Source organism: Oryctolagus cuniculus, chromosome 11 (assembly GCF_964237555.1).
Source record: "Oryctolagus cuniculus chromosome 11, mOryCun1.1, whole genome shotgun sequence".
Taxonomy (NCBI): Eukaryota; Metazoa; Chordata; class Mammalia; order Lagomorpha; family Leporidae; genus Oryctolagus; species Oryctolagus cuniculus.
This window is the reverse complement of record NC_091442.1, coordinates 113478440-113497664: the sequence shown is the minus strand read 5'-3', so window position 1 is coordinate 113497664 and position 19225 is coordinate 113478440. Positions and strand designations below refer to the sequence as shown.

The window sequence follows — 19225 nt, the reverse complement described above, 5'->3', positions numbered from 1 at the left end:
GGGAGACCCAGGTCTCCTGGCTTTGTCCTGGCCCAGCCCTGGCTACTGTGGCCACTTGGGGGAGTGAACCAGTGGAGGGAAGCTCTCTCTGTCACTGTGCCTTTCAAATCAATCAATCAATCATAAAAATTGCCGAATTTTACAAATGATCGAGCTGAGGTTCAAAGGGATGAAGTAACTTGTGTAAACTAGATAGCAAGTCCAAGGCTAGCATCTAGGTCATACACACATCATTTTATTCCTGGGACTTCATCTACAGGGCACATCATGGGGTGAGAGAGAAAACTCATTGTACACATCTCCAGCCACACAAAGTTGATAAGCAATGAAGTGCCATTCATGCCGCAAGGTGCTAAGAAAGTGAATCGCGAATATGACCCGGCGGCCTGCGATCTGGATCTGCCACCTTGGAGACCACGGTCTCCATCTACCCACCAGCCTCAAAACGGGTGTGCACGCACTATGCAAACCTTAGAGCTCTTACACGCATCGGAGATAATTAAGATCACCAGCGATATAATAATTACGATTAGAGCGGAAGCTCTCAGAATTGCAGAGCGCCACGCAGGAGCGGCTCCGACCCTAGACTCGAGATCCCATTCTTCTATGGGAGGCCCCACCCCTAAGCAGAAAGAAGGCGGCTGGACAAGCGAACCGAGGACACAACTCCGAACAACTAGTCCAGCAAACCGGAGCTGCTTCCCAGCCCTCAGGCCTGCCCCAGGCCGACGCCCCGCCCCCAGAGGCGGCAGGCCCCGCCCCCGCCGCGCCGCGCCTCCAGGCCGATCCCGCGCCGGGGCCGGAGATTCCCGAGTGTCCCCGAGCTCTTCCCGGCCTCCCTCGGGCGGCGGGCGCGGAGGCCGCGGAGATTGCCGAGGGGCGCTGGCCACGCCCCTTCGGCGGGCTCGCCGCCGCCGCCGCCGCCGCCGCCGCCCCCTCGCCTCAGCCTCCCGCGCGGGCGGGAGTCGTCCATCCCGGTCCCTCCTTCCCTCTTTCTCTCTCCCCGCCTTCCCGGCGCTGCCACAGTGGCGGGTCGGAGGATCCCGGCCAGTCAGCTCGTCCCAGCCTCGCGCCCCTCCTCTCCCCCCCCCAAATAAACAGCCCTCCCCACGCCTCGGGAGCCGGACCGCCCCCTTCCTCCCTCGGCCGGCGTGCGGTGAGGGAGAGTGCGAGCGGCCGAGCGCGGGCCAGCGGCCGAGCTCCGGGGGCGCCAGAGGCGGCGCGGCGCGGCGGGCCGGCCGGGCGTCGCGTGTGCGTGCCGGGGCGCGAGCGAGGGCCCGTCGCGAGCCGCCGGCGGCCCCACGCCGACGACCCCGAGGAGCGGCGGGCGCGAGCCAGCCGCGGAGGGGCGCCGGGCCCGCGCGCGCGCACGCACGCACGCACGCGGGGGGCGGGGGCAGGCGCGCACCCGCCTGTCGCGACAGTCGGGGCCGAGGCCCAGGGGGAGGTGGCCTGTCGCAGGTCGCCCGGCTCCCGGAGGCGAGGGGGGCGCGGGCGGATGGCGGAAGGCGCCCAGCCGCAGCAGCCGTCTCAGCTCGGGCCCGGCGCCACTGCCCGGGGCATGAAGCGGGAGTCGGAGCTGGAGCTGCCGGTGCCCGGAGCGGGAGGAGACGGAGCCGAACCCGGCCTGAGCAAGCGGCCGCGCACCGAGGAGGCGGCGGCCGACGGCGGCGGCGGGATGCAGGTGACCGCGCGGCTCGGGGCGCCCCGTTATCGCGGGGGTGCGGAACGTGCCTGGCGGGGGGGGCGGCCCGGGCTCCGGGGCTTGGAGAGGGGGAGGGCTCCGCGGGGTCCCGGGGGGAGGTGGGCAGGGGCGGGCCGGGGCCTTCTTGGAAGCTGGGGCGAGCTCGGGTACGGCAGGATCCCGGGGTGCTCGGGAGGGTCCTGCGTCGATGAGGCTTTTGGGGGGAGTCGACCCTGGGCGGGTTGGAGTCCACGTCTTCAAACCCTGCCTTGGCTTCCGAGGGTGGAGTGGAAGCTGGGAAGTCCTGGGTGTGGGGTTGGCCCGGAGAGCCGCGGGGCTGAGTGGGGGGCGAGGGGGCCGTGGTGGGAGCCTCTCGAGGAGGAGGAGTGCCTTTTTGGCGGCCCTCGCACACCCTGGGCTGGGGTAGGGGAGCGGCGTGTGGACGAGAGAAGCGAAAAGCGAAGAAACTCCTCGAGAGAGCCCAAAGGGGATGTGGCTTGGGTTGTGGGTTCAATCAGTTCCCCAGTGAGTGGGAGGCGCGGGGAGACCGCGGGGTGGCGTGGGCACTGGGGTGCTCAGCCTCTTCACTTTGCGGCTCGTGCGGTTGAGTTTGAAGAGAGACACGGGACAGGTCTCTCCTGTACTTAACATGGTTAGGGCACCGTATAGCTCTCTCTTCATTGTCCTGGGGTATCAAAGGGAATTTATGGGCTTCTTAGAAGCCTGGATTCTGGCTTGTGGACCCAAGGATAAGCGGGCCGATTTGAGTCGTGAGTGGGAGAGGTGTGGATGGCGCCAGCTGAGTTTGGTAGGTTTTAGGATTTGGTCTCTGTTCGGGCATGCTTGCTATGAACAGGTGAGTGGGACTGGCCTGCCACCCGTTATTTTGACATCTGATTCTCTTGGAATCATAGAACGTTAGGAGGAGAGGGACCAGAGGTGACATCTTTTCCAGGGGCTGTTAACCTGGATAGACTTGGAAGATTTTTAAGCAGAATAGTTGATATGCACTTTTTGCTGGAGGAGAATCAGTGGTTTTTTTTTTTTGGTGGGTATTGAAGCCCCTGCATGTTTTTAACTACCTCGTTTTATAGAGGGGGAGTCGCAGTCCCAGGACGACCATCTGCCTGCCTCTCGCCCAGTAGCGGCCGGGAGTCTAGAACCAGCAGTGTGGCCTTCTGATTCCTGTTCCTGGGCTGTCTCCATTCCACCAACTCTTGGAAATCTCTGCTGTGCTAGAAGACTTCCTGTGCTCCCTCCCTGCTCGGCGAGGCTCTGCCTGACTTCCTGTGTTGGAGCCCGAGCTCTGCTTAAGCCCGGTGTGCGTGCCCTGCACCTCTCCCTGTCCGTTGTGGAGTCTGTCCTGTTACCAATGTTGGTTTGGGTAACGTGACCCTCTTGCTGTTTATTTTTGAATTCTTTTCTTTGCCTGCTTCCATTCTCCATTAGAACTCTGGCAAGGAGGAGTAAAACTCATGGCCATGGAAAATAGAGAGGCATACCAGGAGACTTCAGGTGCGGGTGGGTTGCCACTGGATGGAAGGAGGGAAGACTGGGCGAGGTGCTGTTAGTGTGTGCCTGTGCTCTGTGTGTGTGTGTGTGTTCAGTCGTAGTTGGCACGGTTGGACCTGGGGTCCATTATTTGCTTGTTGCCTTCAAACCAAGAGCAGTGGTATTTGGGTATAGAGCAGCGTCTGGGGACTTCGCGGGGTGGGGGTGTGCAGAGGAAGGCGTGGATGAGTGTGGGTGCAGATGGGCAACCTGGAACTGGCACGGAGAATACTCTTCTCACTTTATACATTGGCAGGTTGGAGGTCTGGCACACCGTGGCACGCCGGTGTTCCGGTCATTGATTCTGCCAGACTGCTGTATGGGTTTAGGGAAACCTCTTATTTTGGGGCTTTTGTTTCCCTGCTTGTGCAATAAAGTATTTGTACAAGGTGATTTCTGGAAACATGTAAGTCAGATTCCCTGTCCTTAAGGTACGCACAGTTAAGGTGTGGAGACAAATTGGTGAAAGAAACTGTGTGTGTGTGTGTCTATAAATTCAGTGTTCCTTTACTCTTGTAACTAATCTTTATTGAACAGCTGTTGCATGCCTGTCAGGTTTCTTTTTTCTTTTTTTTTTTTTTTTTGAGATTTATGTATTTATTTGAAAGGCAGACTTGGAGGGAGAAGCAGAGAGAGAAAATCTTCCATCCGCTGTTTCACTTCCCAAATGGCTGCAACAGTGGGAGCTGGGCTAGACTGAAGACAGAAGCCGGGAGTTTCTTTTGGGTCTCCTACATGAGTGGCAGGGGCCCGAAGTCTTGGGCCATCTTCCGCTGCTTTCTCAGGCACATTAGAAGGGAGCTGGATTGGGCAGCAGCCGGGACTCAAACCCCGGGCCCATGTGGGATATCAGCATCGCTGGTGGCGGCTTTACCCGCCGTGCCACAGTGCCGGCCCCTACCTGGTAGCATTTTAACCCTAGGAGATATAGTAGTGAACCAAAGCCAGACCTTGGTCTCATGCAACTGATATTCTAATGGGAAGAGACATTTCATAAGCAGGTGGGCACCTATTATTTACTAGAAGATGGTAAGGCTAAGAAGCACAAGGAAGCAGGGAGATGGAGAATGAAGAGGTCCGGAAGGCCTCTCTGGTAGGTGCCCTTGGGGTGAAGCCAGGCATTGAGCCTTTCAGGTGTTTGAGGGAAGGGGTGAGGCCAGGCCCCGTGGGTGCGGAGGCATTGAGAAGGAAGCGTGCCTGGCACATTGGAGACAGGAGTGCAGCTGGAGTGGTCGCAGATGGTATCAGCCCTTTAGAAACGTTTGTGGGCCCTATGCAAATACACGCTTTATAAATCTTAGTGCAGCCAGTCTTTGGTATGTGGATTTGTCTTAAAGCACTCGTTTTTTTCTTATATCTTAATACAAGTGGAGTTTTTCTGAGGTCATAGCTCCTGTGAGGCTTCTCCTGCCCACTTAATTAGTAGCAGTCAGACTCTGCACTTGTCTCCTGGTATGCTGTGCTTATCTGTGCATGATCTTGTGTTATTCCTTGTTTTATTATCTTTCTTTCCCTAGTAAGATTATAAGCTCCTAAAACATGGGAACTTCGGGGTGGGTGTTGTGGTGCCGCTTAGGACGCCTCCATTCCATATCAGAGTACCTGGTTCTAGTCCTGGCTACTCCATGCTTTTTTTTTTTTTTTTTTTTTTTTTTTTAAGAGAGAGAGAGAGAGAGGTCTTCCATCTGCTGTTTCACTCCCCAGTTGGCCGCAGCGTCTAGAGCTGAGCTGATCTGAAGCTGGGAGCCAGGACTTGGGCCATCTTCCACTGCTTTCCCAGGCCACAGCAGAGAGCTGGATTGGAAGTAGAGCAGCTGGGACTCGGACTGGCACCCATGTGGGATGCTGGCACTGCAGGCGGTGGCTTTACCTGCTGTGCCACAGCACCGGCCCCTACTCCATGCTTTTTTGTACAGCTTCTTGCTAACGCTTCCTGGGAGGTAGCAGGTGGTAGCTCAAGTCCTTGGGGCCTTGTGGGAGACCCAGATGGATTTCCGGGCTCCTGGCTTTGGTCTGGCCCAGCCTGGGCTGTTGCAGGGGTTTGGGAGAGTAAACCGAAGTTGGAAAATCTCTTTTCTCTTTCGAATAAATAAAAATAAAAGAAAAAGAGAGACAGGAGCTTTGTGTTTATCTTCATAACACCTAACAGGTTTGGGTGCTTGGTAAGTGCTCAGTGCCTGTTAAATATTAAAGGATTAAAAAAATCATTAAATTCTGGGGAGAATGTACTGACAGAATTCCCCAATCCCTGTGGGTATCAAAGGATTAACCCCTTTTTACAGAATAAAGTCATTTGCTGGGGTTAATTTCCCAAGGCTACTTAGTTAATAGAGTTTCAGCTCTAAGCCTCATATTCCAAAGCTGAACCCTGTTGAGTTGTAGCCTCTAAGCTTTTGGAGTAAATTATTACTTTCCAGAGTGTAGCTTAGGGCACTGGAGAGCCCCTGGTGTTTGCGTTATAATCCCGCTGCTCAGAAGGGGCCCTAGGGGAGAGGGGAGGGGTTGGCATTATACAGAAGCTTCCTTAGGGGGAGGAAGAGTCAGCACGGTTCTAGGAGAAACGTTAGGAGAAGAGGGAAGAAACAAATTCAAGTTGGAAGTTGAAATGCAGTTTGAGAGGCGCAGTTAGCTGAGAAGTAATGTAGTCTAACTTGGTGGGAAGTTGAGTTAGTTACATGTATGGATATTAGAGGTTCATTGTAGGTTAAACAAGGCGGATCCGTGTGAAGCTCAGGCTCTGTAAAGTGTGCTGGGGACTGAAGTCCCTTGGCCAGCTTCTCCAGTGGGTATAAACAATTAGAATTAGAAATTCTGTTTCTGTGCCACTTTCTAGGAATTTGGCTGCTGTGTAGGATGTACCTCAATTGTTGTAGCTTTCAGCGTGACTATGGCGTGAGAGGTTGGTGAGTGATGATGAGATAGCTGGGTGATTGCTTCAGCCCCTAGAGTCACAGACGGGTTAGGCGGAGTGGGTTCCGCCATTGTTCACCTTAGCAGGTGACTCTGGTAGTAGGAGGACGCCTTCCTGGGCTCAGGAGGGGCTTGGGTGCGCTGTAGTTGCCTTGTGGGCGCTGTATGTGCTGAAAGTATCGTCTTCCCACTTCCCTGTTGCTGGGTTTATTTTCCCCTAGGTGGATGTCTTGGGTATTTGGTACCACAAGTGAGCATGGTGCTGCCATTTGAGTAGAATTATAAAAATAATGTCATTTCCTTAAAAGCAATTTCATTAAAAAAAAGTCTCACTAAGATTACTGAAGTTTTCATTTTTATTGTCTTGTTCTCGAGCTGCCACAGCAGAACACCATAACTGGGTGGCTCAGACAACAGACATTTCTCTCTCACCGTCTGGAGGCTGTCTACCGGCAGATTTGGTGTCTGGTGGTGGCCTCTTTCCTGGCTTGTAGACAGCTGCCTCCTGGCTGTGTGCATGTTCCTGGGGTTGGGGGAGGGGAGGGAGAGAGAGGGAGAGAACCTTGTTCCTCTACTTGTAAGAGTGTAACTCCATCTTCATGACCCTCATCTAAATCTGATTATCTTCGCCAAAGCTCCCACCTCCATTACTATCACACTGGGCTGTGGGGCTTCAACTTAGGAATTTTAAGAGGACGGAACACTCCCAGAGTGGTGAGTATTGTAGATGGGGTAACTGAGGCCCAGTCACATCAGAATTACTTCTCTCAGGCCTTTCAAGGAAGCCCGTGAATGTAAAACTGGGAATGTATGTGAGAAGCAGAAAGATCTGATTTCAAACTAGAATTACTCTTCAGGGTGACTCAAGGGATACGCCAGGGTTAAATTTGTCTCCACTCCCTCTCCCTTCTTGTAGCCACCTTGTCATCTTTTCCCTCTATCACACTGACATGTGAACACAACAGAAGCTTACCAGAGATTTAGCTTTTCATTTTGTTATAAAGCAGACTGGCGCAGACAGACCTCGAGACTACAGGGCTGGGAGGAAGAAGTGCAGCATACCACTTTGCGTAAACACGGCTGTGGGACTGAGTCTCTAGTTTGCCGTCTTTCAGCCTTCAGTTGGATGTTGGACTTTGTTAATTTGTAGAAGCAGTAGAGGCAGTCATCGTAGTCAGTGGATTTGTCCGCGTTTTTGTGGATGCACGTCGGTGAGCATGGTGAGCGTCTTCGTTCGGGGCAGATGTGCACGCCCTGCCAAGGCAGGCGGGAGGAGCCGGAGAGCTGATGGGAGGACCAGCGGTAACTGGAGCATGAGCCGACAGATGGGCGAGGGACGGCGAGTGCGTGTGGTGTTTTGGGTGGCCCCTAGGAGTATTGAGTTTCCTATTCTTCTCCCCTGCGGTCCCAGTGCAGGCAGGCAGCTTACATGGCTAGGGTTTCAGTATCTAATCCATCACAGATCAGCTCGAGTAAACCCATTGGCTGGCGCTGATCTAGTTAGGAGGGCAGTGCAAAGCTGCTTGAGCCAGGATTGGGACAAATCGGATCAGAACTGCCATGTGGATGCTGGACATATTTCTGTAATTTGGGTGGGTAAAATATCTTGGGCATCACTGACTCAGGGGAGGGAGAGCTGGCCAACAGTCAGCCATGAGTATTTCCAGATATTATCTTAGGGGCTCTGAGGGGAGTGTCTGCAGATCTGACATATTTATCTGGAGGACAGTCAGGTTGCTTGGATTATTTGAGTCTGAACAGTTTTTGGTCACCAGTGCGCGGAGTGGCCTTCTTTAGCAGGATTTGGAGATTCCAGCTGGGGTCACCCAGTTGTGACTGATGTCTCTCGATGATCTGAGACTGTGAAATAGAGATGGCCTTTTTTTTTTTTTTTTAAGATTTATATATTTATTTGAAAGACAGAGTTACAGAGTTAGAGAGAGGCAGAGAGAGAGAGAGAGAAAGATCTTCCATCCGCTGGTTGATTCCCCAATGGCCACAATGGCCAGAGCTGGGTCGATCTGAAGCCAGGAGCCAGGAGCTTCCTCTGGGTCTCCCACATGGGTGCAGGGGCCCAAGGACTTGAGCCATCCTCTACTGCTTTCCCAGGCCATAGCAGAGAGCTGGATTGGAAGTGGAGAAGCCGGGACTTGAATTGGCGCCCATATGGGATGCTGGCACTGCAGGCAGTGGCTTTACCTGCTATGCCACAGTGCTGTGCCTGCCCCCCCCCCCATTTTTAAAGAGGAGATATTGTTATTACTGTTATTACCAACGTTAATATTTGAGTATATTTGTTATTCATATATTGGAGGTGAGGTACTTCCAAAATTTAATAGAAAATGCAAATAAAAGATAATGTGTGTTTTCCATAAACTTTTTGAAGATCCTTGTACTTAATGTATGGTGTAGAGAAGAAATACATTTAGGGTTTGTCACATTTGGGTTTGAATTCTGATTCTTCTCCTTACCAGTGAAATGGCCTTTGGCAGGACCTTGAACATTTCTGAGTTCCTGCTCGCACATCTGTTTGTGAGCTGGGAAAACTAATGCATACTCTCATGAGCTACCGTAATGAGTACCTTGAGATTATTTCAAGTGCCTATCATGGAACCAGCACTAAATGCGTGTTTCTTGCTTTCCACGTATCCTCCACACAACACTAAGTTCCTGCTTCCTGGTCAGCATGGAGTGTTAACCATGCTTCTGATTAAGTGCCAGAGTTGGGTAGGACTGGGGACAGCAGTGTGTTAAGTGGAGAAACCTCGTTTGCCATCGTCTGGGGGGGTGCCTGGTCATTGTGGGCTCTTTTGCTACAGGAAGAGGAGACATTGCATTCTTTGCTAAAGAGTGAGTGGCTACTGAAGCATCACAGTACTGGTGTAGGAGATACGGACATTTCAGGGAGCTCAGGGGACCTCCACTGGGTGACAGGGTCACTGGCTGGGATGCAGGAGCAGTGACATTGTTGTGTTTCAAATTTCGTAAGATGTGTTGGTTAAATATGTTACGTCACATAGTTGGCACTTTCTGTTCTCATTTTGGCTCATAGGAATTGAGCTGGAATGCCTGTGCGTTGTCTCTTTTCAGTGTCTCTTTAGTGTCTTCACACTCACCCTCCAGAATACCAACAGTAATCTCTCTGAGACAGAGAGTTTGACTGTTCCTGTTGCCAAAAATCTTGTGAGAACTTGTACTTGGCTGCAGGCTAAAGCCCATTCTTTTTATTTATTTATTTTTAAAGATTTTATTTATTGAGAGGTAGAGTTACGGACAGAGAGGGAGAGACAAAGAGAAAGGTCTTCCGTCTGCTGGTTTACTCCCCAAATGGCTGCAACAGCCGGAGCTGGGTTGATTTGAAGCCAGGAGTTTCCTCTGGATCTCTCATGTGGGTGCAGGGGCTCAAACACTTGGGCCACCTTCTACTGCTTTCCCAGGCCATACCAGAGAGCTGGATCAGGAAAAGGAGCAGGCAGGACTAGAACCGGCGCACATATGGGATGCTGGTGCTGCAGGCGGAGGCTTAGCCTACTACGCCACAGCACTGGCCCCAGGATAAAGTCCATTCTTCAGTTTGACCTTGCAGGTCCTTCTGGGCTGACTTCTGCGTACCTTTCTAGCCCTTTTTGTGTGCTCCACTTTGAAGTCCATGTTCAGGGGCTTGTAGCTTCTTTTCTTTCTTTCTTTCTCTCCCTTTTTAAAGATTTATTTATTTGAAAGGTGGAGGGAGGGAGGGAGGGAGGGAGGGAGGGAGGGAGAGAGAGAGAGAGAGAGATTGGTTCATTCACCCAAATGGCCGCACCAGCCAGGCCAGGCAGAAGCTGGGAGCCAGGAACTCCATCTGGGTCTCCCACATGGGTGACAGGGTGTGCACTTGGGCCATCTGCTGCTGCTTTCCCAAGCCATTAGCAGGGGGCTGGATCAGAAGTGGAGCAGTTGGGACTCGAATCGTAGCTCATACGGGATGCCTGAGTCACAAGTGGCCACTCAGTCTGCTGTGCCACAGTGCTGGCCTCCAAAGGACTTGTAGTTCCCTGGGCATTGTGTGCAATATAGGCTAATTCCTATCTCTGTGCTCTTGTTTTTGTTGCTTTTTACCCAAATTCCATCCATCTCCCCCACCCTACTTTTTTTGTTCTTAAAGATTTATTATTTATTTGAAAGGCACAGTTACAAAGAGGCAGAGGCAGAGAGAGATCTTCCATGTGCTGGTTCGTGCAACAGCTGGAACTGGGCCAATCCGAAGTCAGGATCTTATTCTGGTCTCCCATGTGAGTGCAGGGGCCCAAGGACTTGGGCCATGTTCCACTGCTTTCCCAGGCCACAGCAGAGAGCTGGATCAGAAGTGGAGCAGCCGGGACTTGGACTGGCGCCCATATGGGATGCCGGCACTGCAGGCGGCAGCCTTACCTGCTATGCCACAGTGCCGGCCCCAGTCTCTCTGCGTCTTTTTAAATATGCGCTGGTGTGCTGTCTTGGGCTGTCTCAGTTGCAAGGCTCAATTGTCAGTTATCAGTTTTGATATTGATTCCTCCTGGATATTGATTCCTCTCTGGTATGGCCTGGGAAAGCAGTAGAAGGTGGCCCAAGTGTTTGAGCCCCTGCACCCACATGAGAGATCCAGAGGAAACTCCTGGCTTCAAATCAACCCAGCTTCGGCTGTTGCGGCCATTTGGGGAGTAAACCAGCAGACGGAAGACCTTTCTCTTTGTCTCTCCCTCTCTCTCCGTAACTCTACCTCTTCTCACACCTGTGCTGTTTTCCAGACCATCATGTCTGTAGCCATAGGACTGTTTCCGGGTGGGGAGTGTCCGGCCCATGGGCCGTATGAGGCCCTGTGAAGGCAACCACCAATGGGACTCGACATTCAGTAAATCCATAGCAGGCTAATTTTTAGGTGGATCATTTTGTAAGGCCCGTGAATGACGTTACAGATATCCACATGGCCCTTGTCAGAACAAAGGTTCCTCTGCCCCTCTGAGATCTTCCAGGGGTCCCCAGGAGTTAGCACTGTGCCTGCACCTGAGTAGTGAAGAACAGTGTGGTTCTTGTGGAATTGAACTTTGTCTTTCTTGCTTCTCAGTTGGGGCCTCCAGATGGCTTTAATGTTTCTCCACATTTTCCCTGAGGGGTCTGGCCCGTGCTGCTTTCCAGTTCATGTGAAGCCTGGGTGTTGTATGATATGTGACTGTTACCTGATCCTTCCATTGATATCGGGGTTAAAGGTGAGAGAGGGGTCTCCAGGACAGAAGCTGGGGTGGAATTTAACTGCCAAATGTGTTGGGTGGGCATGGCAACCTGATACTTAGTTTCCTGTGCTCAGTTACTAATTGAGTGCACGTGTGTATGTGTGAAAAGGCTCCTTTGTGATGGTGTGGCTAAGGTAACAAGGAGGAAGCAGAGAAGTGTACTGGGCAATTAGAGCCAACCTGTTCCAGGTCAGCTGTTGATCTGCCCTTTCGCAGTGCTACCCGGGGGTTCTGGAGAGTTGCAGTTGCCTTACCCACTTGGGGCTGGGCTTATTTGATCAGCTATGGACCTTAACCTTTCCCTTCTCAACTCGTGGATTTCATGAGCTGTGATAGCCTGGTTTTGGATCTAGGGAAGATTCCAAGCTAAGGGACTTAAAAAGATACACACTACTTTTCAGATCCCACATCCCAGGTATGTTTGAGAATCAGGAGATTTTGATACAGTTCTTTTACTCCTCAGCTTGGAGATGGAGTCATAGAAGTATTTTACAAGAATTCTCTCTGTGGCCCTCACTGCTCCCTCCACCTTCACTTTCAGCTTCTGGTTTGGGCTTCTTTATAATCCTGGTCTGGCTTAGTAGGGCCGAACTTCCCTGGCTGGTTTAGTGGGGCGAATGGCTAAGCTCTGTTGTGTTTTTGGCTTTCTAGATTCTGAAAGAGTAAAGCAGGTTTCAAGAAGGGAAGGAGAGAGAACAGCGGATATTATAACTTCCTTCTGACGTGTCCCGCACTATGTGACATCCAGAAGGTTCAGCTGAGGGTTCACAGTAAATACTGCTTGTGCAGTAGGTGACATTCTTGAGTTGTCAAATGATAATGGTTGAGTAGCTGCTTAAGAACCTCTTTTCTCAAGGGTGGAAGCTAGGCCTTAGGGGGCTAGACTTGCACCTGGGTGTGTTCAGCCATCATGCGTGGGTATTTAGGGACCTAAGTCCCCAGATAGCACCCTCGTGCGTGGGATTTTCTCCATGCAAAGGCTGGTTCCTTGGTTTCTCCTTTGTTGAGGGAAAAGGATTTTGCAAACTATTGGATATATATTCCGGGCATGTGGTTTTTAAGGAGGCATACTGTTTATTGTTCTTTCTGGCTGCATTCATTTTCTTGGATCCTAATTAGAAATATCACAAGCAAAGTATGATTTGTGACGGAGAGGTAGGGTGGCTGTGTGACTCCCTGAGCTCTGTGGCTTGGGGTGGGTACAGAAGCCATTCTAGTACAACAGCTGTAGGCAGGGCCTGTGGGGTCTGAATGTGGCCTCCAGCTACTGCTTGAGTTGGCACACTTTGGAACAGAGGCTCATGGGAAGTTCTTCCAGTTGCTTTATTGTGAGCAGTTTTTTCCCTCTGCAAGTTGGCTGCCCTTTGGAGGAGTGGGTATTAATTGCTGTCCTTCAGAATGATTTCCAAAGCAGACCTGTGTGGATTTCATTTAGGGCTTCATTCCAGGGGTGTGTGGCATGTCCTCAGACAAGAGGACTTTGGTTGTATTTTCCTGGAAGTCAGCGGGACTTCTTGATGGGCCTGCTCTATTTATCTTGGACTAGCTGCATAGTTAGCCCTTGTTGCATGGGACTTGGTTTCATAGGTCATCCTCTCCTGGGCATTCACACAGCTTTGGGTTTGTTTGCCTCCCCCCCCGCCCCGCCCCGTCTCCGTCTCTTTCTTTCTATCTCATTTTTTCGTAAAGAAGAATTTCTGTGAAATACTGAAAAGCTCAGTGCTTCACAGAAATTTGTGGGAAAGGCAGGGATTGTGGATCCTGGTGTAGCTGCCCCTCTGCGGACAGCATCTGTGGGAGCACCGCAGCCCCGCGTCAGGCTGAATGTGTGCCTTTGACAGCTTTCACCTGCTGTTTCCTGGCATCTAGGGGAGGGGCAGTGGGATTGTGTGATTTCAGAGCAAAAACTGGCAACATTGGAAGATGTTTTGTGGTGGCTCCTGGCACCCACAAAGCTGAACTCATTGGTTTTCACCTCAGACAAGCTTCCAGGATCACTGTCACCGTCAGTGGCTGGCACAGTGGGTTTATGGACTTTGTTGGACCCTCAGGAAGTCTCCACGGTGGCTGCTTGTCATGGTGGGAGCTTGGGCGAAGCTTATAGGGAGTTGTTGGTACTTGTTTAGAAACTGTGACGGTGTTCTCATGCTGGCCAGCTCTGTGAGGGAGGTTGTGCCCGGAATGCAGAGTAAATGCTTATATGACTGTCATGGAAGCTTCGATTTCTTCTACGTCTGCGTTTGTTAAGCTCGCACATTTTACTACATGTTTTGTATGTTGTTTTTGAATTTGAAGCTGGAGTGTGACTCACGACTCTTGATAAGCTGATTTAGCTACTTTTGATATCATCCAAGACTTTGAGGTAATGCTGGTCATATTCACAAGTTCTCTATCTGTTTAGAAATTGTTTCTGTTGGGTGCCTCCTCTCCGTCCCCAGCTACTGCTCAGTATTCGTTGGAGACCCATCTTTTGTCCTCATTAGTTCCTTCTTGTGATACGTAATAGATCTTTTTTGCTGCAACATTTTGGCGTTTAGCTGGCTGAGTTTTATGTTGGAGATCAGTTAACTTGGCATTGCCTACTTTGAGAATTAAGCAGTAAATAAAGCGTGTTATGTGCATGCGGCAGCAGCTTTCCAGAAAGGTGCTTATCAGGGACCATTAGTGGTTTGTCAGCTGTATAAAAACGCTGTGATTAATAGATAGCCCTGTATCTGTGTGAGCGTGCACAGGTTTCCCCGTATGCTTACTTTGCATTTCTCGCTAGTAGTCTGGAATAAGTGTTACCCTGTGGGCTTTGCTTTTCAGTCCTGGAAAGCATGTTTTAAAAATCCCTGATTTGATTTACTTGAACTTGGTGTAGTGATCATTTACCCTTTTTGGGTTTTAGTTTCACTGTGGATTATTTTCTACAATATTAGTTTTAGGCAGAGGGTAAATACTTGGCTGACAGTATCCCAGGCCTTGCATAAACCTAAAACATTTGACTGGTAAGCATCCTGTTTTAAGTGAGGAGATTGTTTAACTTGAGTGTTGCAAGATCTATTCCATTGATTGCTTTTTGAGAAATGATAATAGGTATTGTTGCGCCCTTTCCCCAAATAAAAAGGTCAAATAAAATTGGAAATCAGGACCAAACAGTTCTAGACTATCACACTACAGTTGTTTAGGCAGATGCTGGGACTCTGTGCTACTGTGCAGCATTTTCTTTTCTTTTCTTTTTTTTTTTTTTTTTAAGATTTATTTTATTTATTTGAAAGAGTTGCAGAGAGAGGTGGAGACAGAGCTGTGCAGCATTTTCCAGATGAGTTCACCAAGCCAGGGTTTGCACCCGTTTCCTACCTCTGAGTTAATTCCTGACTCTAAATTCATAAACCTGTGTTGAGTGAGATGCCTCAACCCTGTTCCCATGTCCCCACCCCTTCACCAGACAAGGAACCACAGTTGTGAACGTGTGGTGTTCCTCCCTCCTTCTGTTGTGCGTGACCACTAGCATACACCATGGATTCCTTCATCTTTCTAAAATTTATTGTGTCACAGGTTGATTTTTTTAGTGTAATAGGGCCTGTTGAAATTTTCATGAATGCTTTTGCAAGTTTGTGTGTGTGCGAGGCTTAGAGAAGTTTTCCCCACTCCAGGATTATAAAAGACACACTGGCCTTGCAGACAGACGGGTCTGAGGTGGAGTCCGGGCTTTTCCGTGTCACAGCTGTGTGACCTTGATTTGTTTTTAACCTGTCTGAGCCTCAGCTTCTCTCTATGGGCTGTAGGGTTAATGTGAGACCATAGATTAGGATGTGGAGTGTGCTTATTAGTTTGGGGCCTGGCACATAGTAGATGTTCAGTATGTAAAAGGCATTTATTATTATTAACCAGCTCTGTTTTCTTGTACTCCAGTCTTTTTAATTTCTTAAAGACAAGAACAGTTTGTATATCTTTGCTCCCTCTGTGAGGACCAAGGATATCTTGTAATAAGAACTTAGTAAATGATTGTTAAAAAAATGGAGCAGCCTTTCTGCAGTCTGTTTTTGGAAATCCTCATAATTTTTGTTGCTTTTCTGTAATTACCATCTCCGAATTTGAAACACAGTGATTCAAGTTCAGTTTATATTATGTTCCTAATAGTTTGTAGGGGCCCTTTTGTATTCCCTACAGTTTCCCTGAAAGGTAGGTGGTTCTCCTTCCCACTTTTCATACCTTTATGGACAAGGTATCTCAGTCTCAGAGGGAGAGTTGGTGCGGGTAGTCAGTAACCTCAAAGTTTGGGCTTTAGTGCTTAGTAGAACCTTTTATTTTACTATTTTCTACTGCTCTGTTTTCCTGAGAGTTTATTCTATATAGTTTATTTTCTTCTTCTTAATTTATTTGTTTTTAAAAATTTGTATTAGAGACAGAGAGAGAGAAAACACGCCCATCTGCTGTTCACTCTCCAGAAGCCTCCAGTGGCCAGGGGTGCTAAAGCCGGGAGCTGGGAACTCAGTCCCGGTCTCCCATGTGGGTGTCAGGGGCCCAACTGCTTGAGCTGTCACTGCTGTCTCCCAGGGTGTGCATTAGCAGGAAGCTACAGTCAGTAGCTGAATCAGGGTACTCTGAGATGTGGGTATGTCTTTAACTGGCAGGTCAAAAGCCCACCCCACATATGTTTTATTAAGCATTTAATGTGAATATATTATTAATAAAATACATACATTTAATAAAATATGTTATAATATATAATGAATCAAAATATGCAAAATGCTTTCGCTGCTTTCCCAGGTATGTTAGCAGGGAGCTATATCAGAAATGGAGCATGGGGCTGGTGCTGTGGCATAGCGGGTAAAGCTCCGCCTGCAGTGTCAGCATCCCTTATGGGTGCTGGTTCAAGTCCCGGCTGCTCCACTTCCGATCCAGCTCTCTACTATGGTCTGAGAAAGCACTAGAAGATGGCTCAAGTCCTAGGGCCCCTGCACTCGCATGGGTGACCCAGCAGAAGCTCCTGGCTCCTGTCTTCAGATTGGCGCGGCTCCAGCCATTGTGGCCAACTGAGGAGTGAACCAGCGATGGAAGACTTTCTCTCTCTCTCTCTGCTTCTCTTTCTCTTACTGTGTAACTCTATGTAACTTTCTTAAATAGATCTTTAAAAAAAAAAAAAAAAAAAAGAAATGGAGCAGCTGGAACTCAGAACCAGTGCCCATGTTGGAATGCCAGCATCACAGGTGGCAGCTTAACCTGCTGCACCATAATGCCAGCCCCTGCTCTTTTTAAAAAAAAAAAAAAAAAAAAAAAATTATTTATTTGAAAGAGTTAGAGAGGTAGAGCCAGAGGTGGTGGTGGGGGGAAGAGGTCTTCCATCTGCTGGTTCACTCCCCAGATAACTGCAATGGCCAGAGCTGAGCTGATCTGAAGCCAGGAGCCTTTTCCGTGTCCCCCACGTGGTACAGTGACCCAAGGACGTGGGCCATCTTCCACTGCTCTCTGAGGCCATAGCAGAGAGCTGGATCAGAAGTGGAGCAGCTGGAACTTGAACCGGCGCCCATTTGGAATGTGACACTACAGGCCGAGGCTTTAACCCACTGCACCACAGTGCCAGCCTCAGCTCCTGCTTTTCTTTTCTGTTTGGAGATCATTTCATATCAGTTTGTGTATTTTTCTATTTTTTAAAATATTTATTTGAGAGGCAGAATTATAGACAGAGAGAAGGAGAGACAAAGATAAAGATCTTTGATCCGCTGGTTCACTCCCCAAATGGCTGCAAAGGCTAGGCTGATCCGAAGCCAGGAGCCAGGAGTCTCTTCGGGGTCTCCCACGTGGGTGCAGGGGTCCAAGCACTTGGGCTATCTTTCCCTTCTTTTGCAGATTTTTTGCAGGGAGCTGGATCGGAAGTGGAGCAGCCAGGACTCCAGCCAGTGCCCATATGGGATGCTGGCGCCATAGGCGGAGGCTTAACCTACTGTACCACAGTGCCGGCCCTTTTCTTTTCTATTAGTTCTCTGAAACTGAGATTATTCTGTTGTGGTCCTACTGAGATAATTCTGTCTGAAAATCTGTGGTTACGATGTCTGATTGGTACAGGACTCATGTGGTACGATTCTGCATTTTTATGGAATCATGGAATCTCATCTGTGTTCACATGAATACCCTGTAAATTCTTGGCTGCTGGTACTTTTTAAAGATGTCCGAGTAGAAGATAGTTATCCAGTTGGCTCTTTGGTCTTTTTGCACTAGTAGGGCTCATTGTGGGTCCGAGATCTTATTTGTCATTGCTTTAGCAAAGATGCTGAGGATCTGCCTGGAGTGCGTGCACATGGCGTCTAACCACAGTGTGATTTTATTCCGTGCGACATCTTGTCTGCCAGATAGATCCCAAGTGCCCGGGCTTGTCCTGATCAAATCTCACTGCTGTTGGGAGGCTGTCAGTGAACCAAGTTTGGTGTTGAATTGTGAGAAAGGAGGGTTTAATTCCTGATAAGGGTTCCCAGGTTGGCCACTCTGATGAGCTACACTCCGCCTGGCCCTGTGCTAGTGGGAGGTCCCAGGACAGAGTGAGTGCTCTTCTTCTGTGGAGTATGGTGTCTGTGACTGAGCCTGGTTGGAAAGTAAGAGCTGTGGCTCCACAGACAAGGGCTATTTTTCTTTTGCTTGCTGGATGGTAGTGGATTCTGGTTCAGACATGGAATTATGTATTTCAAGCTCAGGCCTGATTGTTGAAGTTATGCTTTTCAGAGTTGGCTTCTGTAGCCAACCTTTGTCTCCAGGAGGACATTGTGGCAGATGAGGCATCCCAGCTGGGTGTCCTGAGAAGAGTGAGGCCTTGGGGCAGGCTCCCCACTCTCGATGAACTTTGAGTTCCGCTTAATTCTAGTCTCCGTCCACAGTTGCTTTGGTCCCAAGGCTTCCCAGTGGGTGGCCCAGGCCCGAGCTGCACAGTTTAGCACGCATTCCCCAAGCAGTGAATGGAAGGGCAGGGGCACCAGATGCCATGCCGCTTCACCTATTGCTTCCTCCTTCACAGCTGGTGTAAGGTTTCGAGGCATTTGTGCAACCCGATAGCAGAAAGCGCCTGTCCTAGCAGTCGAGAGATGGGTTAGCCAGTGGCTCGAGTGACTCGTGTTTCTGATAAGAGCCACTGATCTGGGGTGGTAGCTGGTGTGTGTGCGCGTGCACGAGCTGGACTGCTAGAGTTCTTCGCAGCAGGAATGGCGCAGGTTTCTGCAGTGCTTCAGGGCTCCCAGAGTGTTGGGGAGGTCTGGTCAGCATCTCCAGGGAAGCGGCCCACATTTGAGATGTAGCCCTCACCTTAGAAGAGATGGGCCTTGGGAAATAGTGTTGTGTGGGAGAGGAAGAATATCAGTGCAGGGAATGAGAAGTACAGACCTGAGGAATGCGAATGATGTTCTCTTTTCTTTCTTTTTTAAATACATAAATATTTATTTATTTGAAAGGCACAGAGAGAGGGAGAGAGAGAAATAGAAACAGATACAGATATGACCCATGCACTGGTTCACTCCCCCAGTGCCTACAACTTAGGGCTGGGCCAGGCTCAAACCAGGAGCCTGGAATTCCATCTTGGTTTCCCTCTTGGGGGTGAGAACTCAAGTACTTGAATCTTCACGTGCTATTTCCCAGGTGCACTGGGGGGGAGCTGGATAGGAAGTGGAATCGCTGGGTCGTGAGCTGGTGCTCTGATAGGATGTGGGTGTTCCAAGTGGTGGCTTAACCGGCTGCATCCCAACACCTGCCCTTTCACTTCTTTTAATACAGGAGACATCGCTTTACAGAAGGATCAATCAGTCCATTCATCTTTTCTTTCTTCTACCCCTTCTGAAAGGGGAAAAATTGCCAATGTTTTAGG

At 50.0% G+C, this 19225-nt stretch overlaps 1 protein-coding gene across 17 annotated transcripts in view; it reads left to right on the top strand.

The window, feature by feature from the left end:
• Positions 1–1029: 1029 nt before the first annotated feature.
• RBFOX2 (RNA binding fox-1 homolog 2) overlaps positions 1030–19225 on the top strand; it is a 319017-nt gene continuing 300821 nt past the window's right edge. For all 17 annotated transcript variants that reach the window (XM_051846012.2, XM_051846008.2, XM_051846011.2 and 14 more), the window contains exon 1: positions 1030–1684. In XM_051846012.2, coding sequence (XP_051701972.1) covers positions 1499–1684 — 186 coding nt within the window. In that variant the 5' untranslated portion in view covers positions 1030–1498. The remainder of the gene's footprint in view (positions 1685–19225) is intronic.